This window comes from Mesocricetus auratus, unplaced genomic scaffold (assembly GCF_017639785.1).
Source record: "Mesocricetus auratus isolate SY011 unplaced genomic scaffold, BCM_Maur_2.0 Super-Scaffold_100011, whole genome shotgun sequence".
Classification (NCBI taxonomy): Eukaryota; Metazoa; Chordata; class Mammalia; order Rodentia; family Cricetidae; genus Mesocricetus; species Mesocricetus auratus.
In genome coordinates, this window is record NW_024429195.1 from 2,573,153 (window position 1) to 2,597,500 (window position 24,348).

At 42.2% G+C, this 24,348-nt stretch overlaps 1 protein-coding gene across 1 annotated transcript; it reads left to right on the top strand.

Moving 5' to 3' along the window:
* LOC101829097 (vomeronasal type-2 receptor 1) lies at nucleotides 1-24,348 on the top strand. The gene is made up of 6 exons (XM_040755218.1): nucleotides 1-115; nucleotides 7,340-7,631; nucleotides 10,127-10,996; nucleotides 20,629-20,859; nucleotides 22,250-22,373; nucleotides 23,132-24,348. Exons 2-6 carry the CDS (start codon nucleotides 7,365-7,367, stop codon nucleotides 24,112-24,114), a joined length of 2,475 nt encoding a protein of 824 aa, XP_040611152.1. The 5' UTR covers nucleotides 1-115; nucleotides 7,340-7,364; the 3' UTR covers nucleotides 24,115-24,348.

Genomic DNA, 24,348 nt, shown 5'->3' on the forward strand with positions numbered 1-24,348 from the left:
ACAGGTATACCCATGATGGCCGTAACCTCTAGCAAATGTGTGATTACTGAGTCAACCTTTACAGAACTCAAAGCAGTTTCCCGTTGAAATCCTGAATAGGTATCAATGGTGTACTGTAAGTATTTTAATTTTCCAAATTCTACAAAATGTAACATATCCATCTGCCAGATTTTATTTGTTTGAGTACCCTTTTGAATACTTCCTACAGGTAGTGGAGTTGGGTTATACATAGAACATGTAGGACATTTTCTTACAATTTCCTTGACTTGCTGTCAAGTGATGGAAAAGTATATTTCAAACATTTGCAATTAACATGATGCTCTTTTATGAAATTCTGAGGTCCTTAGCAAATTTCCTATTAATAGTTGATCAACTTCATCTTTACTCTGTGCTAGAGGGCCGAGCAGACCCATTTGATTGCAAATGTGTGTTTCATATATATAGAATGATTCCTATTCCTAATTATTGTTTGTAACTGAATAAATAATGAAGTCATCTGGTATAGATTCAGAGGTTTTAGAATGCGAAATACCCTCTGATCTTCTGAAAGTTTCATTTGTTAAAACAAACAGTATATCACCACAGTATTCACTCACAAGTAGATGTTAGATGTAAAGCAAAGGATAGTCAGGCTACAGTCCTCAGCCCCAGAGAAGCTAGATAACAAGGAGGAACCTAAGAGGGACACATAGAAGGATCTCCCTGGGAAGAGGAAAAAGATGAGATGTCCTGGGTAGACTGAGGGTTGGGGGAGTAGAGGGGAGGAGATGGAAGGATGGGAACCTGAGGATTGTCAAGATGGTACTGACAGAGATATCTTGATAGAGGCGGCCATTATGGTGCTAAGGAGAATCCCAGTGACAGGAAAACTCCCAGGAACCCACAAGGATGACCCAAGCTAGGACTCCTAGCAATAGCATAAAGGGTACCTGAACTGGCTTTCCCTGTAATCAGACTGATGATCACCCCAGTTGTCGTCATAGAGCCTTCATGCAGTATCTGGTAGAAACAGATGCAGAGATCCACAGCTAAGCACTGGGACAAGCTCTGGGTATCCAGTTGAACAGGGGAAGAAGGGATCATATGAGCAGGAAGGAGGTCAGGATCAAGACAGGAAAATCCACAGAGACAGCCTATCTGAGCTCACAGACTGTGGATGGACAGCTAGGGAGCTTACATGGGACCAACCTAGATATCTGGGTGACAGTTCTATAGTTTGGTCTTTTGTGGGGCCCCTAGCATTGCAACCAGGACCTGTCCCTGATGCGTGAGCTGACTTTTTTTGGAACCTAATTCCTATCATGGGAAGCTTTGTTCAGCCTTGATGCAGGATGAAGGGGAAGTGGAGTTTGGTTCTGCCTCAACTTGGTATGTCATGCTCTGTAGATTCCCAAGGGAGACCTTACATCATCTGAATGGAGACAGAGGATGAATAGGTGGGGGAGGGGTGGGAGGGAGGTGGGTGAGGCAACAGGAGGATAGGATGGGGGAGGGGAACTCTGGTTGCTATGTAAAACAAAACAAAGAAAAAGAAAGAAAAAATTACTATGGAATGGTCACAGATTTTTAAAAAATGGAAAGAAGAGATTTATTTCAGTGGTATGTTTTCATTTGTTAGAGACATAGAAAGAATTTGCTCATGTTCTATGAGATAATATAGAGAAATATGAAAGAGCAGTAAATTTATACAAAATATAGCCCTCCAGTGTGTTATGTGAGCATTGATTGGGCCTGAAAATAAATACGAAACACAAAGATGATTGGCTGTAAAACAAGAGGAAAGATGAAACCCGCTGCTTTAGACTGCTATCTCACAGGACTCCTTTTTTAGCCTTTTAAAGACACTGTAGCCAGGTGGTGGTGGAGCACGCCTTTAATCCCAGCACTCAGGAGGCAGAGGCAGGCGGATCTCTGTGAGTTTGAGTCCAGGCTGGGCCGACAGCCTCCAAAACAAGACAGAGAAACCCTGTCTCATAAAAACAAACAAACAAAAAAAGACACTGTATAGTCAAGGAACTATAAAATACTAGTAAATTTTAGAAACTTGGAATGTATTTCTAAATGTTGTTTTGTTATCTATTCTTTTTCTTTCTTTCCTTCTTTCTTTCTCTCTTTCTTCTCTCATATAATACATCTCGACCACAGGATCCCCTAGCGCCACATCTCCCAAGTTCCTCTCTACCAGATCTGTTCCTCAATTTCCCTTCAGAAAAGATCAGACCTCCCAGGGGTATCAACTAAACAGGGCACAACAAGATGCAATAAAACTAGACACAAACCCCCATATCAAGGATGAACAAGGCAATCCAGTGGGAGGGGGAAAAGGTCCCAGGAGCAGGCAAAAGAGTAGGAACCCCCCCATTACCACTGTTAGGACTCCCTCTAAAACCCTAAGCTAAACACCCACAGTATATGTGCAGAGAGCCTAGGGCAGAACCGTATAGGCTCCATGGCTCATTCTCTAAGAGCCCCTATAAGTTCTGCTTAAGTGACACTCTGGGTGACAGCTGTTATTTTCACTTGGTTTGTATTAGGGTATCTCATTAGCCAGTGAATACTTTCAGGAACGTGACCTACAGGACCCTGCATCCAATCAGGTGACTTAAGTTATACCTGACTCCAAATTCCCTATGTAGTGCTTGCAGTTTATTATAAAGTTCAGTATTATAGTAAAACTTGAACACAAAGGATTTTTTTTAAGATCTCTACTGGTTCCTTAAAATGTTCTTTGGAGCAAGACTAAATGTTGAAATGTTCCACACATTTTTCCGTGATCCAGAAATCAGTGCTGAATTTTACTCTGACTGTGAGCTGTGAATTGTATGCTAAGGGTTAGGGGGATATTTGAGAAGGAGCAGAGAGGGTGACTGGGAGACGGGGAATCATGATGAATTGACCTAGATTAAAGAGATTCGTGTCTGAGTGGGGACTGGAAAGCAAAGACACAGAAGTCACTGGAGGTGGGGCCAAAAGCAGAGTGCCCGTCTGGCATTCACAGAGTCCTGGGGCTGAACAGAATTTTCCTGAGGTCACTTAGCCCTTGGGGTTATTGTGGCATGGAAACCGTGTGACTTTCTAGCCACCATAGTAATAAAAAATGGGGGAACACAGATTTGCCTTGAAGTCTTCTAATTCTTACAGTTTTCTATTCAGTTGTTTCTACAACTGAAAGAGAAAGCTTGGCCTGCTCTCACCTCCTCTGATACTTAGTGATGAAGTAGGATACTTTTCCTCATCTTTGGGAGACAGGAGACCAACAGAGTTGTCTGCAGTGAGACTTGATGAAGGACAGTGCTAAACAAGAGAAGACAGTTTCTACAAAGGACAATAACTTTCACCTGAAACCCATGATTCTGTCCATTATTTATCATTGCAGTCAGTACAGGTTTTCAGGTTTCTCTATGCAGAGGATGGCTCAGCTCCTAGTCCAGATCCACAAATTGCAAGTGATTGGGAGACCTGTAGCAGGGATAAGAAATTATGTAGCAAGGAGCAGCAAGCAGGTCACTGGGTTGAGTCACATTCACACTCCAACACTCCATCAAGGTACTTTCTTAAGACCTGTGCAATTTTAACGCTTTCATTATCCTCCAACTTGCCATATTAAAATGGTTAGCAGAAATAAGTGCTTAATTCTAGGATTAATTGCATGTTTATGGGTTGAATTACATGCTCCAAATGAAAAGCAGAAAACAAAATGCAGGTTGGTGGGCAAGTTTAATTTGACTGGATATGTAGATGCCAAAAACCATTCAGTTGTTATTGGAGGACTATTTCCTATCCATACTAGGACCATCCCAACAGACCCTGATGGAGAACCCTTATCAGCCTTGTGTGAAGGGTAAGCCTTTATTTGATCATTTTTTCACATTGATTTGAGTGGCTAGAGAAGAATGGTTAGTGTGGAGCCTGGATTTCGGTTGAAATTTAATGATTCTGGCTTTATCTTTGATTACAGTGTGGGAGGGGTTGTATGGTTGCTCCTCATCAAGTTGTTCCTCGAGGGTTCTCTCTGGGTCAGGAGCAGCAGCATCTAGAAGCATGTTAGACACATAGGCTCAGGGGATGCATCTGCTGAATAGAGTCTACACTTTCAGAGAACCTCTGTTGGCTCAGGACCCGCAGTGGGGCTGCAGCTACATAGTAACATTAACAATTACTGTTGTTACAATCTGGAGTTCAAGTGTGCAGTGTGGGAACTCTGGCTTGTTTCTGGGGCAACATCCAGAGCAACACTCTGATCCACAGAAAAAACTTCTGTCCCTACAGCTGACTCCTCCAAGATACCACATCAAGAAATAGAATTCCTGATGTTACCGTGAGAAGAGCAAAGCAAAGTTGGACAGATGTCTGGGAATATATGTATCTCTCATGCATGCATACACACACACACACAGAGGGAGAGAGAGAGAGAGAGAGAGAGAGAGAGAGAGAGAGAGAGAGAGAGAGAGAGAGAGAGAGAGAGAGAGAGAGAGAGAGAGAGAGAGAGATGGGGGGAACTTAGATATGAAATACGCCAGAAATTAAAAGAAAGTCAAACAATCGCCTACAACTCCATGGGCAACAATAGCAGCATTTTTTTTTACTCTTATACCCCTTTCTGGATCTTCTTGAAAATAAACCTATGATTTTTGAATAGCATGAAAGAAGTACAGGCATTATTAATATGTTGGACATACTACCTAACACATCAAGTTTTCCATGATGCTGTGTGGTCATTATAGCTGTAGAGGCACATTTAAATATTTTTCACTTTCTTTCCTGATTAAGTCGATGCCAGTCACAGCTCCTCTCCTCTAATCCCATCCCACACATCATGGTCAACTCTTCTTTGGAAGGAACTGTCTCCCGTACTGCTGCTGATACAGTAAAAACTCTGTGATGAGACCGCAATTATCACTCTCTTCATCCCAGTTACTGGTTTCCATTCTCACAGGGAAGCAAAATGGTCGGGAAGAATTGAGGGTTTGCTTAGTTAACATAGCAGCAGATCGTCACTCAACCACAACTTTCTCTGACTGCTTTAGATGCTATCATGGCGTACTACACTAATCCTTCATAAACTGAATTACATGATTTGGTCTCCAATCTTTACGGGGCCTTCTGAAATATATTTTCCACAAAAGTTTTTTTAAATAGTAAATATTCCCACACAGCTGAAGAACCACCACTAGACATAAAAGATTTTTCTTGTTAATTCAGTTTGGTGCAGACAGCTTTTTCCTTTTATCCAACGGTAACAATTTCTTTGCCTAATTGAAGGGTGGAGTTACAGCCTCAAAGCAGGTGGATATGTTTCTAGTTTGAAATGAAATGCTGTCTTAGTTTAAAAGATGCTGCTGTGCTTATTCTGAAGCTATCTTTGGATAGATGTGAACCGGTAAAGTCAGGAACGGGATGGTAATCCTTTCGTGCCTGGTTCCTGGTGTTTACCACTTTCTTTAACTGTGTCACCGCCTCTACTCTGCCTTCCAAAAATGCTGCTCTTTTCATCCTTGAATGTCACACCTTCTCCAGTTCTGACAGCTGCTCACCAGCTGTCTGTATACAGTGTTCTCTTCATTCATGCTGTCTGTCTGCAATCCTCTCTTCATCCTGTCTGTCTGCAGCCCTCTCCTCATGCTGTCTGTCTGTCTGCAATCCTCTCCTCATGCTGTCTGTCTGCAGCCCTCTCCCATCTCTCTAGCATCCTTCTAGGCTTGGCATTGCTCTTAGTTCCTTCAGGCTGCATGGGCTTCGTTATTTCATTGCTCATTCCCCTACGGTCAATGCTGCTTTTTAATCACTTTACTTGGTTACCTTTCTCTGTCTTTACATAGGTCAACATTTTCTGGGTAAACAAGTTGAGAACAGTCTCTTCATTACTATATTCGCAATGTTTTATAGAGGAACTCCACAGCTTCATACTAAATCAAAAGCAAAACTGAGCCAAAACAGGAATTAATTAAATAGGCTGACCAGGGAAGATGACTCATTTGGTAAAGTGCTGGCTTTACAAGAATAAGGACCTGAGGTAGAGCCTCCAAGACCCACACAAAAAGTTCAGTGTGGTATTACTCCGTAATCCCAGTGCCCAGTAAGCAGAGATAGGAAGATCACTAGGACTTGCGGGCCAGCTGGGCTAGCCAACTCAAGATCCAGGTTCAGTGAGAGACCCTGTCTCAGACAGCAAGGCAGAGAGTGACCAAGGAAGGAAGACATTGACATCCCAGCTCCACACGCATCAAAACACACACACAGTCAGGAAGGAAGTTGTCCATGGAGTTTTACTTTTAGGTGTTGAATTTAAAACACTAAGCTGACAACATAAAGTTAAATAAAAAAGCTAGCTACAGAATGTAGTAAGAGAACAGTTACTCATAATTGTTTTACAGAATTTTGTTAAATTATGGATAGAATTAAGAGGAGCAGAACAGGAGATTTTGTGTTCTTTCATGGAGAAGGACTTAAAAACAATACAGTGATGGAATGCAAGAGAAATATTTCCTCTTTTAATGCCTGCGGGATTAAAAGTAGGAGCTCACGGTAATATTTGTAGATGAGAACAACAAAGTGAGAACTTCAGTTAGATGCCTCTCACCAGCAAGATACTGCATTCAGTTAGTCATAGTATACAAAAATTTACATATTGCTTTTAGTAACTTCTGCCATACATATTAGTGTATTAAAATTATTTATCTTTTTCATTATAATTAATGTTCAGAAGAAAATAAGTCATAGAGGAGAGAAGAATAATGTCCCTAGGGGCCTGGAATGAAATGAGAAAGCATGATCTAAGGAGTTGTAGGGTGTGTTTAGTCATGAGAACTGTGGCCAGAATAATTAGTCAGAAGAAACAAATGAACAATATTTGAAAATAAATGACCATGAATTTGAAAACATTGAAACACATAGGAGCTGTATAAGATGGGACTGGAGAGATGGCTCAGAGGTTAAGAGCACTGGCTGATCTTCCAGAGGTCCTGAGTTTAATTCCCAGCAACCACATGTTGGCTCATGACCATCCTTAAGGAGATCTGGTGCCCTCTTCTGTCATGCAAGCAGACATGCAGACAAAACACTGTACACATAATAAATAAATATTTTTAAAGGGAGACCTATAAGGCAAGAAAATATACAACAATCACTTATAAAGGCCCGATATGACTAATATTTGGATCTTTTAAGATTATAATGATATTTATGGAAAACTGACAGAAGCAGGCAACTGAGGTACCTGCTGCCAAGGCAAAAGGCTATAACCACTCATGCAACTGAAGCTCCTTCCTGGAAAAGTGCCCCCCACCCCAACACCCACCCCCAGTGACACAGTCCCTCACTAAAGCTTTTTCCTTTCCAGGTTTAACTTCCGGGGATTCCGCTGGATGAAAACCATGATCCACACCATCAAGGAGATTAACGAGAGAAAGGACATCTTGCCCAACCACACTCTGGGCTATCAGATCTTTGACACCTGCTATGCCATCTCCAAAACAATGGAGACAGCTTTTACATTTCTTACAGGGCAGGAAGAATATCAGCCCAATTTTAGAAACAGCACTGGAAAATACCTAGTAGGAATTATTGGAGCTGGAGGATCATCCTTGTCAGTTGCTGCTTCAAGAATTCTGGGGTTGTATCGCATGCCTCAGGTATATTGAAATAATGTGCTATGTCCTTAGAGAAAAATACCAATGCTGTGCCGAGTGGAGGGGTATGCGCCTTTCATCCCAGCGCTCAACAGGCAGAGGCAGATGGATCTCTGTGAGTTCCAGGACAGCCAGGGCTATGCAGAGAAACCCTGTCTCAAGAAAAGAAGGGAGGAAAGGAGGGAGGGAGACAGGGATGGAGGGAAATAAAGAGGGAGAGAAAGGGAAAAGAAAAGAAAAATGTAAACACTGTGTAGAAATTGTTGCAAATGGCAGTGAGGTCCAGAAAGCAGAGACAACAGAATGGGCTGGTTGGTCTCACTACTCTGTTCAGACAAGCCCGAGCAGTGCACACACTAAGGCCTGTTTAGAGGTGAGTGGAGACCGCTCAGTCTCCTCCAGCGTCTTCCTGGTACTGACGGAGACGTGATGTGGAGATGTGGAGACTACATCTCACTCTCCACCGTGCTCCCTGCACGGTGTGGAGCACAGCAGAGCTCATCCGTCAATACTTGGTGGCAGACTGAGGGCTGGAGTAGGAGCTGGCTTTTGTTTGGGTCTCTGTTGATGCTTGTTAGTCTTGAGCAGAGTCATCCCACTGACAATGCTAAAGTGGGCCTGGGAATTTCACATTAGCTAGCTTAACCAGACGTCTTAAACCCAGGGAGGACGGCATACATCAGCGTACGAGTAGGTGATTGCAAAGCATGAATTATTACTATTAGATAGAAAACCATCTAGAGTCATTTCAATGGCTGCATCATTCAAGTGTCAATGTATCAATATGAGTGATGAGCAAGCTTATGGGTGCCACTGAAGCAATGGGAGGACCCACATAGTATTTCACCTTTCCCTCCCTCTCTCCTTCCTCCACCCCTCCTCCCTTCTTCCTTCCTTTCCCTCCTCCCTTCCTTTCTTTCTCATTCTCTCTCTTTCTCTATTTCTTTTCCTTCCTTTCTCTCTTTCTTCTGATGCTGAGGATAAAATACCCAGACCGGCTCACAGTAGACAAATGCTGCCCTAATGACCCACAGCATCAGCCCAAGGTAGTATCTAACTTAGCATCTAACTTAGTATTTACCTTAGAGAGCCTCAAGTGTGATGGGTGTGAGAACAGGAAGGCACCTGAAGACAGAACATGAGGACAGGTGGGTGACTTGGAATGTGTCTTAGCGGTGGGCTTCATGTAGCTCTTCCAAACTGCAGCTGTTTTGAATAGCACTATGTTCCGCCAAACCCCTGTAGAACTCAAGCACAGCCTAGAGACCTCTAGATGTATTTCTGCCTGAAGTCTTTTAGCAAATATGGGAAGGAAAAGATTTTTATAAAATCTTCTCTCTAATACTTTGATATTAAGAAATCTTAAAATCTACATTATTGCTATACGAGTTTTCTTGTGGGAGAATATAAAACTTGGGAGGTCCTGTAACAAGATCTCATATGATACGTAATTCAGCAAACCTTAGACATCTCATGTCATTGCTTTTAAAGAAATTTGTTCCTATACAATACCTCCCATGAATCCACTGTTTGTGTGGTTAGAATGGAAAATACAAACATTTCCCAGTGGAATAAGAAGAATTAAAAAACAACAACAACAACAAAAAAAGACGGGAAAATCAAACACAGGAATAAGGCAGCGTTCATGAAGGGATCACCTCTCTGGGGCGATGGACTTAAAGCAGCTCAGACTGGAGGTGGTGTGTTAGTGACAGGAGAGACCGGGTGGGGAAATGGTGACGTGTTTTAAGGCACAGGTCACCAACGTGGATGGTAGACTACAGTGAAGGTCCATGACAGGTTGTCAGGAATTGGGCTCCCCTGATCTCCATGCTTAGGTCTGCCTAAATGCTAAATACAAACAAGGACTATTGACCAAACACTATTGAAGAAAGCATGCTTTTTCACTTTTTTAAAACCTTGTACATTAAAAAGGGAATTCTGATAACTCCGTTGGAGAACAGTACCTAGACTTCTGGTTAGTTAGCACCTTCTAATATCTCTCAGGGACAGTTTTAGGACCTATGCACTCAGGGGACCTCCAGAAGGAAGCTAAAAGAGAGAAGAGAGGACAGAAGGGAAGTAAGGGAGCAGAGGCGAGAGCAGGAGACAAAGACTTGGACTCAGTCTGTCACCTCTGCCCGTGAGAATCGAAAGCTGGTGAAGAGTCAGGATATCCCGACCCAGAGGAGTCACCGGTGTCCAGGAGGATAAAGGAAAGCGGGAATGGCCTAGCCGACAATGCTGCCCCCCCACCCACGAAAAGTGTATTGGTGGTCTTCCTTGTAAATCCCTGACACCCTCTAAGTTCATAGGGCAACCAAAGTGTTACCCAGAATGGTCCCCACCCACCAGGAAGAAGCACCCATAGAAAGTCATTGTCCGTGGAAGGATGTGAGGACCAAAACGGATTCAGGTCCCTCCTCCTCAGAATATTCTGAAGCTGTCTTTTAACATTCTGATCTAGCTTGCTAATAGCTAAACATGTTCAATTTTAGGTGGGCTATACTTCTTCCTGCCCAATTCTTAGCGACAGCTACCCGTTTTCTGCTTTCCTTCGTACAATACCCAGTGATAAGATCCAGTCCGAGGCCATGGTGACTCTCATCAAACACTTTGGTTGGGTCTGGGTAGGCGCTATTGCAGCTGATGATGACTATGGGAAATATGGAGTAAAAACATTTAAGGAAAAAATAAAAGGCACCAACATCTGCGTTGCTTTCTCTGAAACCATTCCCAAAGTCTACTCCAATGAGAAAATGCAGAAAGCTGTGACTGCCGTGAAGACATCTACTGCCAGGGTCGTCGTGCTTTTCACCTCTGACATTGACCTCAGCCCCTTTGTGCTGGAAATGGTTCACCATAACATAACTGACAGGACCTGGATAGCCAGCGAAGCCTGGATTACCTCAGCCCTCATTGCAAAGCCCGAGTACTTTCCATATTTTGGTGGAACGATTGGATTTGCAGTACCAAGAGCCGTTATACCGGGACTGAAAGATTTTCTTTACGATGTGCACCCTAGCAAGGATCCAAATGATGTCTTGACCATTGAATTCTGGCAAACCGCCTTTAATTGTACCTGGCCCAATAGCAGTGTGCCTTACAATGTGGACCACAGAGTGAATATGACTGGCAAAGAAGACAGATTGTATGACACATCTGATCATCTCTGCACTGGAGAGGAGAAGCTGGAAGACCTGAAAAATACCTACCTGGATACATCTCAGCTCAGGACCACGAACAACGTCAAACAAGCCGTGTATGCGATCGCTTATGGCCTGGATCGCCTCAGCAGATGTGACATACGGGAATCAGATAAAGCAGATAGGCCATGTTCACACATACCTGACTTTCAGCCCCGTGAGGTAAGTTGCTTGCGCCTATGATGTAACATGGAGAAAAATCAAGGTTTTGCTGCCAAGTTGATACTATTAAAACTTCTGATTTCCTTCCATACAATTTTATGCCATCAACACTTATCATAATGGCTTGTCTGAATGGTTTGATTGTCCGTTTTACACCCTCATTTGTTACCAAATTATTAGGTTTGTTGTCAATGATTAAAAAACCCTGTCCCATAAAACAAATTACAATAATGCCCTTTACAAAATAGTTTCTTTTTTCTTTACAGACACTAAATTTCAAGCTACTTAGGAGTAGAGCACAATTTAGTGACTCTAGTTTCTTCGTTTTTGTTTTTGTTTTTTTCTGTTCCCTGCATACAGTATGGGACTTGTAATCTAATAACTACTTGAATTCCAAAACATCATGCTCCTGTTAGGCAAAGACATGTATGTCCCTCCACTTTAGGATGATTCCTGGGTATTTATAAACAGTTTTCTTTACTCTCCAGTATTTTTATTTTAATGACTGTGCTCTTATCTACATGTCTTGAAGGAAAAACTAGAAGATGAGGCCTTCGTACAGTATACCACACAGAGCACGGATGTCAGGGGTGAAGATTACAGGGGCTATCTGAGAAATTCAAATCCCCTTCGCCCCGTCCTTCACCTCCTGTCAAACAACTCATGTTGGTGCCCCGTAGCCTGAATGGTCTCATGCAAGATTTCCTGCTTATTTCCATCCTGACCCCCCCCTTACTAGAAACATAGGGCTTGATACCGCTTTCCCTGCCCCTGTCATCCCTGTAAGAGGTCCTCTTAGCATCTCTAACCTTTCCCTCCCAATCATCATCTCTCGGCTCTTGCATCACACTCTGTCGATCGAAAACATAGGTCACAGCAGCTGGGATCCTTGCACACCTGATGGGGAAATCCTTCTATGCATATGTCAATAAAGCACTGTTGCCCAATAGGGAATCAGGATAGGTGGGACTAGGAGTCGAGGAGGACTCTGGGAAAGAGAGACACAGGCAAACACCATGTAGCACGCCAGAGGAGGAAGAGGTCTGGACCCTTTTCTCCGGTAGGAGAAATACTTAGATTAACAATTATGGGTTAAATACTTAAGTCAGAGCTAGCCAGTAAGAAACCAAGCAAACGGCCAGCAGCTTCATAATTAATATAGCGTCCTGTGTGTTATCTGGGGGACTGCAACTGTGGCAGGGCCCAGGCGGATGGCGGGGAAGGCTGCACTCAACACATACCTCTTCGCTCTCATTTTCAAACTGGCCCAACTTCATTCATTCCTGGTTCTTCTTTGTCCCCCATCTGTCATCACCCTCTCTGTTCCCCGTTCCTTGAGTGTTTTCATTATCCTTGGTGCTTAGCCTTTCTAAAGTTCTATTTCACTTTGCTTAATGTGCACGAGTGTTTACCTGTGTTAGTCTAAACGCACCACAAACGCATCTGTGCCCACAGATGTCAGGAAAGGGAGCTCAGATCCCCTGGAACTAGAATGGCGGATGGTTGGGAAGTACCCTGTGGGTGCTTGGAACCAAACCTGGGTCCTCTGAAAAGCAGCAGATGCTCTTAACTGCTGATCTATTCCTCCAACCCGTTATCCTCAACACCTTTAGCAGCACTGATCAGGCTGTTTTTAGGCTGATTTCCAATTTGGCTTTGTCTTAATCTATTATGGTGATTAGGTTGAACATATGCGTTATTTGGGAAAAAATGACAGAGAGGTAATGATGATAGCCGAGGCTATGGGGGATACAATATATTTATTTACCAGAGAGAGAGAATCACACAAGCTGGGAGTCAGAAGTGTGGCTGGCTTCCAAAAGAGGAGGTCCTTTTTCCTTTCGCTTCCTTTTCTCTACCTGTGGTAATTTACTTGTCCCTGCCCACATGGGCGGATAGCTTTGTGGGGTTCACTCCTACAGAGATGATTGTCATTTGGGGACTAGTTTTGTTTTATGCATGTAAACGTTTTGTCTGCATGCATGTGTGTATGCCGCATGCGTGTCTGTTGTCCATGGAGGTCAGAAAACCACACTGGACTGCCTGGAACTGGAGTGGCAGGCAATTACGAGCTGCCATGTCGGTGCTGGGAATCAAATCTTGGTCATCTCTGAGACCAACAAGTTCCATAAGCATCTGAGACATTTCTCCAGCCCTAACCGTGTCCTTTTTAAAAAATTTCATATCAGAGTTGAGATGATATAATTATCTTTTATTATTGCTGTTAAGTGATGTCAACACTTTTCTCACCTGAAAAACACAAGTTTCTCTCCTGTTTTAATAGTTACTTTGTGGGAATCAAGTGTGGTGACTCATGCCTTCTCTTCTAGCTGAGACAGTAATTATCTTGCTAGGGAATATTTCCCGGCTGTAAAACTCTCATGCTTTTCATCGTATTTTCGCCCACCAATTTAACCAGCCATTTACAATAATTCTTGCCCAGAATGCCTATTCCTTTGCTGCTTAAAAAAATGATTCTTTTGCTATTTCTCTCATTCCATCCACATGTTATCCAGACTTCTATTTTTCCTCTACCAATTCTGGATATCAAGATAGACTCAAGGAAATTTCTCTTCTAAATGTTATTTGTTTTGCTGCCAAGAGCTCACAGATTTGACTATTGGAAATCACTTTGAATCGGATCTTGTTCCTTTTGTTGAAATTCCCTCTATTATTTCTAAGAACTTCCTACTTTTGAAACTCCCAATCAATACGCCTTCATTTGTACTTTTTCTGCCCTATCTTTTTTATTTTTAAATTATTCATTTAATTTATTTTTCATTAATTTTTCATTTCACATACCAACCACAGTCCCCTCTCCCTCCCTCCCTCCAGATGATTCCACTCATCTTCCCTCATCCACCCCCTCCTCCCACGCCTTAGTAAAGGTAAGGCCACCCAAAGAGAACCAACAGTGTCTGGCATTTCAAGTTGAGTCAGAATGGAGGCCCTCCCCCACCCTGTATCAAAGCTGAGCAAGGTCTTTCTCCATTGAGGATGGTTTCCAAAAAGTCACTTCGGGCCCTAGGGCTGAATCCTGCTCCCACCGTCAGTGACTGTTCAAGCCACAGAACTGTCACCCACATTGAGAAGGCCTCATTCGGTTCCGTGCAGGCTTGCCAGCAGTCAGTGTCAGTGAGCTCCCACTAGCTAGGGTTAGCTGCCTGTGTGGGATTCCCCAGTGCGATCTTGACCCCTCTGCTCACATGATCGCTGCTCCCTCTCTTCGGCTGGAATTCCAGAACGTGGCCCAGTGTTAGCTGTGCATCTCTGCATCTGCTTCCGTCAGTGGCTGGATGAAGGTTCGATGGTGACAATTAGGGTGGTCATCAATCTGATGATTGGGAAAGTTCAGTTCAGGACCCCTCTGCACTCTTGCTGGGAGTTTTATCTGGCATCATTCTTGTTGCTTTCTAGGAGTTTCCCTAGCACCAGATTTCTCTCTGACTCCATAATGGCTCCCTCTTTCAAGATTTCTCTTTCCTTGCTCTCCTTCTCTGTCCCTTCCCCAACTCAAAGTCCTGTTCCCTTATTTTCTCCTTCCCCCATACTATCACCAGCCACCCCCTCCGCACCACCTCCTGCTCCAAATCTCCTCAGGAGATCTTATCTATTTCCCCTTTCCATGGGTATCCACACGTGTCTCTGTTAGGGCCCTCCTTGTTACCTAGCTTCTCGGGGGTTATGGATTGTAGCCTAGTTAATCTTTTCTTTAAGTTTAATAACCACTTGTGAGTGAGGACATACCATGTTTGTCTTTCTGTGTCTGGATTATCTCACCCGGGCTTGTTTTTCTAGTTCCATCCTTTTCCAGATGTCATGCATTTTCACTGCTGAGTAGTACTCCATTAAGTAAATAAACCTCATATTCTTTTGTTTGTTTTGTTAGAGCTACTCTGAGATATTTTATGCTATTTTTGGCTATGTAAAGCATGATGTTTCCCTGATTCCTCCCCCCACCCCATTTATTATTTGTGTATATAACAGAGCTACTGTTTTGTTTTGTTTTTTGGCATTAGCCTTGTATCCTGTCACTTTGCTGAAGCTTCTTTACAGCTATAGAAGTTTCCTGGTAGAATTTTGGGGTCACTTATGTAAACTATCATATCATCATCAAATAAAGTTTGACTTCTTCCTTTCCATTTTGTATCCTCTTGATATTCTTTTGTTGTCTTATTGCTCTAGCTAGAATTTTGAGTACTATAATGAATAGATATGGAGAGAGTGGACAACCTTGTCTTCTTCCTGGATTTAGTGGAATGGCTTTGAGTTTCTCTCCATTTAGTTTGATGTTGACTGTTGGCTCGCTGTATACTGCCTTTCTTATCTTCCTCTACTTCAGCTCTAAAGTCAGCTATTTCTGCAGAGTGTGCTGTTTCCAGTTCCTAATGTGGAACTTTAGAAATGAAGTAAGATCCAGATGCTAGGGTTGCTGATTAGAGGTTTATTATCAGCTTGACCCAACCTAAATTCACCTGGGAAGAGGGACCCTCCATTGAAGAATTTCCAAGATCAGATTGTGCTGTGTCTGCAAGAGTGTGTCTTCACTGATGATTCATGTAGGAAGGTTCAGTGGCACCATCTCTAGGTAGGCAGGACTGGACTTTATAAGAAAGATAAACTCATCATATGCTGGGTTCTTAACCTAATTTCCATCAGCTGTGAATTGTGACATGGAGATGTAAACCATATAACTCTTCTTCCCTAAAATTGCTTTTGGTCCTGGTATTTGTCACAGCAATAGAACAACAGATACATTCACTGGTATGAAGAAAGCCGTGATAAATAAACAATGATAAATTAAATTATATTTTAGATGGCAAAGACATCATGTTACAAGCCTTTCAAATACCATTGTCATGATAAAGAATACTCTTGCATGCTGAATGATGACCCAATAGAATACCTGAACACTGAAAATGCTAAATTTAAATTTGCTCAAATAAACAATTATTACAAGTGAAACAGGCTTTAAAGATGATCTAGAGACTGAGTGGTGTCAAGGTGAAAGTCAGTAGCTGTCCATAGCAAGGGTTGTTCATAGAACCATATGTTAACAAGTTTTAAAAAATAGGTCTTTATAGTACAGACTAATACATAAACAAGAAAGCCTGGTGAATATGTCAATCTAAAGTACTTGTTTAACAAAACCAAAAAAAATACACAGTCTACTTACATTTCAAGCTTGTCCTACCAACAGACATGTCTAGAAGACCATTGAAATTCTGTTATTTAGTTGGGCATTCCCAAACCCTTCTGCCTTCATATCTTCTCCTTGTTTTACTTCTGCTCCTTTACCCCCTTTTCCTTCTGAGACAAATGTCCAATACCCACCTGGAATTTCTAAATTCTTGAGAAATATGTGATGGAAGAGATGTGCCTACCATCCAAAAATGACAAACAAGGGAAACTAAGGGAAGGCTTGTCTAGGGAAGGGTCAAAGTGTTTAAGACTTTGACCATTCATTTGTTTGACTCTTTGATGGGAGGGGAGAACATTTCATGGACTTGGCAGCAAAAATGAAATTTTCATGATTTCTGACATGCATTTCATTGGAATCAAGAAGAATAGACAGGAAAAGAAGAGAAAGCAGAGGCCAGGTGACAGAAAGTGGCCCCAGAGGTGAATGAGGTGAATGACTAAAACACTTTCTTAGTATATTCATTTAATAAATTCAGGTATGTAGCCTTAATCTCTATGACAAAGATTAGGAAGAATAATTATCTTCTCTTCACAAACCAGGCAAAATAATGCCTACTAAGTATGTGCCTTTACTTAGGATCTTGATATTTAAGAGAACCAAAAGACATCAGATCTTCAGACACCATCATCCAGGCTCTTTCTTCCAGCTTCTGCATCCTTATTGGTCTATGGAGACCTGGGGACCACACTAGGTCCAATGAGAAATCCAAGCACAGATGAAAATCAAGGAGGTGGCCCATGTGATGGGCTACCATTATGCTAAAGAAAGAATGCTGTTACCTACCTAAAGTTAATATGGTAAAGCATGAGTTAGAGACAGGTTAGTTTTCTCACAGGATTCTTGTCCATGTCTATCTTTGATCTTGTAGGCTTAACACTGACTCTATGAACTGCTATACCACTGGTTATGTCCATTACTGCACTGTGGAAGCCTAGAATGCAGAGACACACTCTCCGTGCAATTTCCGGCTAATCTTTTGTATCCCAACAACACTGGACACTTTCTGAGAAATGAAGAGTTCCCAACTTCCTAAGTTAACTAGTCATTGCCTCCCCTGTGCCCTTTCAACATTCTTTCTACAATAGCTACTGCTCTGTGACAAAATTTTTCCTGGGGAGAAGTAACACAGAGATCTACTCACCCCAGATAGGGATCCCACAACAATCCCAACTATGGATACCTCTAAAGTCCAACTTAGTGAACTAATGAATTTTGCCAAGAATATGGGTGAGGGGTTACTTACTGGAACAGCAACGACACAAAGACAATTGCATCACCAAGGGCTATGCCAGCATGGGTGACAACTCACAAACCAGGAAACCTGGAGCGTATGACACAGCCTTCAGGTGTAATGAGTCTCCCTCTGTCCCTCCAGCCAGATCCCAAACAATGGCAAAGAGACTTGTTATATTATGGTATCTCAGGGTTCTTCCTATCTAGCTCTTACAATGTAAATCAACCCCTTTACATTAACCTATGTTCCTTCACATGGCACTACCTCTGTTCCATCTTGCCCCTCCTGCTTCCTCTCTGTGTCTCCTGGCACCTCCCACACACCTAGAGTTATCCTTCTTTTCCTTTCTCTTTGACAAAATCATGCCAATACCTACTGCCTAGCTATTTCAACAATCACAGCAATACACCTTCACACAATGAGCAAGTATCCCGCTACATTCCCTCCTTTTCGCCTACATAAAAAGGAAAGTTTTTAACCCTAACATAGTAAATCCATATACAATAAGGACAATTACCAAGTAAGAATTACATTCACAATACCCACTCCATTTTTATTTGGCAAATTTAGAGAAAGTACTGTATTATCTATCCCATCTTAGTGAGTCCAACACTGTATACCTAAACCATTTTTCTATCATAACTTTTATGATCATCCTAAAAGTATCTTTTAACACCTTAAAACGTCTTCTTAGATAAACAACTTAAGCTTTTGTGTTCCTCAAACTTACAAGCTTTAAATGTCCTATGTAGGTTCCTTTTCTGAATTTGGTAACAAGGAAAACCTGTAGCTATAACATTCTGGTCTTCAACCCCATCAGAGACCCAAGAAGGGTATAGCATTGCCTGAGTAAGCAGGAAGTGGTCACCAAGCAACTCCCAAAGCAATAGAAATGAAAGGAGCATCTGGCTGCCTGCAAAGTCACCCAAGGCTCCTTTACCCTGACGCAACACATTTTCTGACTCCCGCTTTGAAGTTAAGACATATTTAAAATGTCTCTTGGCTGATTTTGCTTTTTGTACATTAGCATTGTAAAACCTGTACTGTCAAAGAAGTGTCGTACAGGATCCTGACACCCTGTGTATTTTCCACCTTTTTTATTTTTGTATCACTTTTCTCTTACTTTAAAGAGTAAATTATTTTTTATTTTTTTCTTTGACTCTATACTCATCTTTTACTTTATCTGTTTATAGGATTTCTTGGTCTGGACCTGAGTCCTGCATGTCTACAGCATTTTTAGTTGTTGTTGTTGTGTTGTTGTTGTTGACCTAATGAGCCAAAATTTAAATGGCCAAAACAATGGCAGTGTAGCTCAGCTTAGCACCTATCCCTGGCGACTGGCTCTGCACCCCCTCTCCAATCGGTGAGAGCCGGGTCTCACACCCACCAGCCTGGCTTTGAAACTCGTATATCTGTGCCAGCTCTGGGAAGTTTCTGGGTGCGCCAGGTGGTTCTACCTAGTGTCCTGCCACAGAGTGCGGATAACTGCTCACAGCAGGGCCTCTTTCAAAGAGCCACAACTCTGTTTGCATGCCCCACATTGGGCACCAAATGTAACCGGTCTTTCTCTGACCCGGCCGGCCAGCTCGGGGAAATAACAAAAAGGAGACTTCTTGTTAATTATGAAAGCATTGGCTTCTTCCTATAACTTAACTTAATCCATTTAAGTGAATCTGCATTCTGTCATCCTCCATCACGCATCTCCTCTTTCCTCCTCTTGACTACTGGCATGTCCTGCAAGCCGAGGTTCCTCCTTGTTTTCCTTCCTCTTTGAGGAAATCCTGCATGCATCCCCTGACTAGGTATTGGCCATTGGGCTTTATATTATACCCGTCACAGCCATACATTTTCACACAGTGTACAAATATCCCACAGCATTCAGTCAGCTCAAAGGAGTGTCTATTTTGGTTTTGTTTTTTAATGTTTTCTTTCTTTTTTATTTTTAAATTTAAATTAGGAACAAGGTTGCTTCACATGTCAATCCCAGGTTCCTCTCTCTTTCCCTCCTCTCCTCCCATGCCCTCCAACCAACTCCCCCAATACCTCCTAAAGGAGTGTCTTTTTGAAGTTATGCTAAACACCTTCCGGACAGCCCAGCTGGTTTCCTGTTCTTCCCAGCAGATGGACTAGACACTTTTCCTTGCAACTTGGCTTCTTGGAGTTGTCTTTGCACGTTAGCGCAAGTGGTCTGAGATGAACTCTCAGTTTTCATTGCTCACCCTGGCAAGGAGGGACCTAGTGCATCTGGTCAGTTTCAGGGACTTCCTCCAGCTATTTTGAGTTGTTTACCTTACAACTTAAAGAAAGAGCTTCCCTGCAAGGATGAAATGTTTCAATTTGGGGAAAAAAACACTGTTACACAGTAACAGTGACAATTCCATTGATTTTTACTTGCCTGTGCCTACTGGTCTAGTGTCTCCACAAGACTGTGAGATTTTCCAGAGAAGGATATAGTTGTGGACCTTTGGAAACTTACACAGGGAAAATACGGTAAGGGGAATGAAAAAACATTCTAAATATTCTCCTGTCTCTTCATATGAAGGTATAATACTGCTAAGACTTAGTATAATCATATGTTAGTCTAAACAAATACACATAATTTTGATATGCATCAAAGGTAAATTAAAATTGTCCAGTGGTCAAAGTTAAGGAAAAAATGGGTAAAAATAAATTAAGCAAATCATTTAGTTCAGTATGTCTAAACACTGTTTAAAACATTATCATAATTGAATGTGTTGTCATGATATTAAAAATAATAATGTGAAATTATTAATGGGGTGGTTTCCATCCTTTTTGAATCTTTATGATTCAGAATGCATATTAAATTCACAGCACTGCCGGGCATTGGTGGTGCACGCCTTTGATCCCAGCACTCGGGAGGCAGAGGCAGGAGGATCTCTGTGAGTTCGAGGCCAGCCTGGTCTACAGAGCGAGCTCCAGGACAGCCTCCAAAACAAAACAGAGAAACCCTGTCTCGAAAAACCAAAAACCAAACAAACAAAAAATCCACAGCACATTCTGCATTTGAACTGACACCTGTGGCTAGACGTTATCACAGATGGTGACAAAAACAGGGGTGGCAAAAAATAGGATAGAATTTCATAATTACATATTTCCATTATAAACCTTTGTTTTTCTGAGTAACGAACGTTTATAACTTTGTTTCTTTTTTTTTTCCTCCCTCTCTTTCCTTAGCTACTGTATTACTTAAAGGGGTTGAGATTTACCACCCATGATGGAAGACAGCTACAATGGGACATGAAAGGAGACGTGCAAAGTGGACATTATGACATCCTCAACTGGCAAAGAGATGACGCTGGGGACATCACCTTTGTCAAAGTTGGAGAATACAAATTCCAAAAATTGAGTTTCGAACTTATCCTTCCAAAGAACTCAACAATATTTTGGAATACCGAATCTTCAAGGGTCAGTTGATCCATCATATTTTTTATTTATTTATTTACTTATACAGAGAATTTTTTTCAGGTACTAGATGAATGCAAAGCAGCTAAAGTATTTGTCATATCTTAAATCAGTTTCCTTCTTGTAACATACGATTTTTGATGTTGTTTGCCCATTTAGAGTTTAGAGAATCCGTGTTACACTAAAATCCACAAGAATTTTAACATAATTTGGTAATTTGGTTACATATTGATATTTTGAGAATGTTTCAATAAAACATAGTAATTTTATTTTTAATCTAATAAATGGAGTTGTACTTATATAATGAATTTACCAATAGTGGCAAAAAAGCATACTAGGTCTTATATGACATATATATATATATATTTTGGTTTTACGAGACAGGGTTTCTCTGTATTGTTTTGGAGGCTGTCGGTCCAGCCCGGCCTGGAACTCACAGAGATCCGCCTGCCTCTGCCTCCCGAGTGCTGGGATTAAAGGCATGCGCCACCACCGCCCGGCTCAACATATATTTTGTAGTCTTAAACTTCCTTAGTTTTTGTTTTGTTGCTTGCTTGTTCTTTTTGTTTTTTTAGCTGGGGTCTTCCTATGCAGCTCAAGCTCTCATTATGCTTGGCTTACAAAACATTTTTTATCAGTCCTGTAAATAATTATCTCCTCAGATTAATACATAACTGATTAACAAATGTCGGATTTATTCTAGATCTCAAGCTGCATATCCTCGTAGAATATAAAAATATAAAGCTATGCCCTCTCTATATTATCTTTTGACCTTTATGGTTGTTCTCGTGGAGCAATCTATTTAACTTCCTTTCTACCAGCCACTTACGATAGATGTCTAACTATAATAAAAAAATATCACGCCGGGCGGTGGTGGCGCACGCCTTTAATCCCAGCACTCGGGAGGCAGAGGCAGGTGGATCTCTGTGAGTTCCAGGCCAGCCTGGACCGATAGCCTCCAAAACAATACTGAGAAACCCTGTCTCGTAAAAACCAAAAAAAAATATCTTGGAAGGCATTTATCAACAATAAATATCTCTCAGGAGCTGACAATGACTATTGGGGTCACAGGTCTCATCCAAAAAAAAAATAGACTCAGCACACTGTCCCATTCCCAGAATGTAATGGGATACTAGTTTTGATCACCGTGATTACAAAGAACTGTCATTAGAATTAGTGCAGCATTTCCAGAGTCAATAACAAGACAGTTCTTCTTCAGTAGAAGTGAATTCCAGGCTCTCCATATTGTCATGTTAGTCTCCTATCTCCCCTCACTATCCTGGGTTCATCACCTTTATGAAAAAGACACACGAATCCCTGGAAATACAATTGAGAACTTTCTTGGTTTCACAAATAAGGTGTTTGTTTTACCTACTGTCTTTCTCTTTGCTAGCTTCCAGATTCAGTCTGCACAAAACTGTGTCCTCCAGGGACCAGGAAGAGGATTCGCTATGGGCAACCCACGTGCTGCTTCGACTGCATCCCTTGTGCTGATGGATACGTGTCAGAGAAACCAGGTAGAGGCGGTCATTTTCTCATTGGCAGTGACACAACTAGAACACCCAAGTGTAGTCAGAGAGATCCATGAAATCTTGTCTATGAAAAGATATAAGCGGCCTACAACAAAATCCAAGAAATCCCTGAAATTATCCAATATGCAGTATAAACAAAGGAAAATATCAGTTTTCACTTCTGGAGTCAAAAAAGTCCAGAACTTCATGAGAGACACCAAACAAAATACATAAAATGTGAAATATGAATGAATCCATGAAAATCTTAAAGCTGTTGTTTCTAAAATAGTATCAACACTAGCTATAGTTGGAGAAGAGTCACCCGCTTGTCTTACGGTTCTAAGCACTCACTTCAGTAGCTGTAACTTTCCCACTGATGGCTGGCTCTGAGGTTGATAAATACACATGCCTCCCTCCTCAGTAGATATATGGAGGAGAAAGAAAGGAGCACATCACTGGGAAAAGACCAATTCAAGAATGATGGCATTGGGAAGAAATGCTCAATTCCTAAAACTGAAAACAGCTCTCAGTGTGGCACAACATCTGTAGACACCAAAGCCATTTTTCCCACTACTAACTTTAAGATCAGAGACAGACAGACAGACAGACAGACAGACAGACAGACAGACACACACACACACACACACACACACACACACACACACACACACACCTTGCTCAAGTCTTTAACTGTCCTGGACTGTTCACAGTTAGAATTGACAACTGGATGACCTTGCGGTCAACACTCTGCTCTTTCTCAATAGGTCAAAGGGAATGTGATGCCTGTGGGGAAGATGACTGGTCCAACGCACAGAAGAGCAAGTGTGTGCCCAAGGAGGTGGAGTTCCTGGCTTATGAGGAGGCCCTGGGCTTCACCCTTGTCATCCTCTCCATCTTTGGGGCACTCGTGGTCTTGGCGGTCACTGTGGTGTATGTGATCTACAGGCACACTCCCTTGGTGAAGGCCAATGACCGGGAGCTGAGCTTCCTCATTCAGATGTCTCTGGTCATCACAGTGCTCTCATCCATGCTCTTCATAGGCAAGCCAGTGAACTGGTCCTGCATGGCCCACCAGGTCACTCTGGCGCTAGGATTCTGCCTATGTCTGTCTTCCGTTCTCGGAAAGACCATTTCACTCTTTTTTGCCTACAGGATCTCCAAATCCAAAACTAGACTAATATCCATGCACCCCATTATTAGAAAACTCATAGTGCTGGTCTGCGTTTTAGGGGAGACTGGCGTATGCTTGGCTTACTTGCTGTTGGAGCCTCCCAGGATGTTCAAGAACATTGAAACTCAAAATGTAAAGATCATCTTCGAATGCAACGAAGGCTCTATAGAGTTTCTGTGCTCCATATTTGGGTTTGATGTCCTTTTGGCCTTGCTGTGTTTTCTAACGACCTTTGTGGCTCGCCAGCTGCCAGACAACTACTATGAAGGGAAATGCATCACTTTTGCGATGCTGGTCTTCTTCATTGTCTGGATCTCTTTTGTTCCTGCTTACCTGAGCACCAAAGGCAAATTCAAAGTGGCCGTGGAAATATTTGCCATTTTGGCATCCAGCTATGGCTTGTTAGGCTGCATCTTTCTTCCCAAGTGCTTCATTATTTTGCTGAGGCCAAAGAGGAACACCGAGGAGACTGTTGGTGGGAGAGTCCCCACCGTAGACAGGAGCATCCAGCTGACCTCGGCGTCTGTGAGCAGTGAGCTTAACAACACCACAGTGTCCACTGTTCTGGATGAATAGAGTCGGGAGTCCCAGGTGACATGAAGAGCTTGATGACGACCTGACTCAAGCTTCCCTTTCAGGTTGCTTCTGAAGCCTCTGCTTGCTGCTGCTCTGGGGAAATATTAGTTTTGTGGCTGTGTTAGTGTAAGGTTAAAATATCATGAATGAAATTTCATTCTGTGACGTGCCCTTCAGTATGGATCAGAATGCCATTTATTATTAAAGCTGGAAACTATTTCATTAGAATTTTAA

Coding starts and splice junctions, on each gene's coding strand:
- LOC101829097 (XM_040755218.1), top strand. CDS start 7,365: ATGAAAACCATGATCCACACCATCAAGGAGATTAACGAGAGAAAGGAC. Junction 20,860..22,249: donor GGAATACCGAATCTTCAAGG/GTCAGTTGATCC, acceptor TCTCTTTGCTAG/CTTCCAGATTCAGTCTGCAC. Junction 22,374..23,131: donor ATACGTGTCAGAGAAACCAG/GTAGAGGCGGTC, acceptor CTTTCTCAATAG/GTCAAAGGGAATGTGATGCC.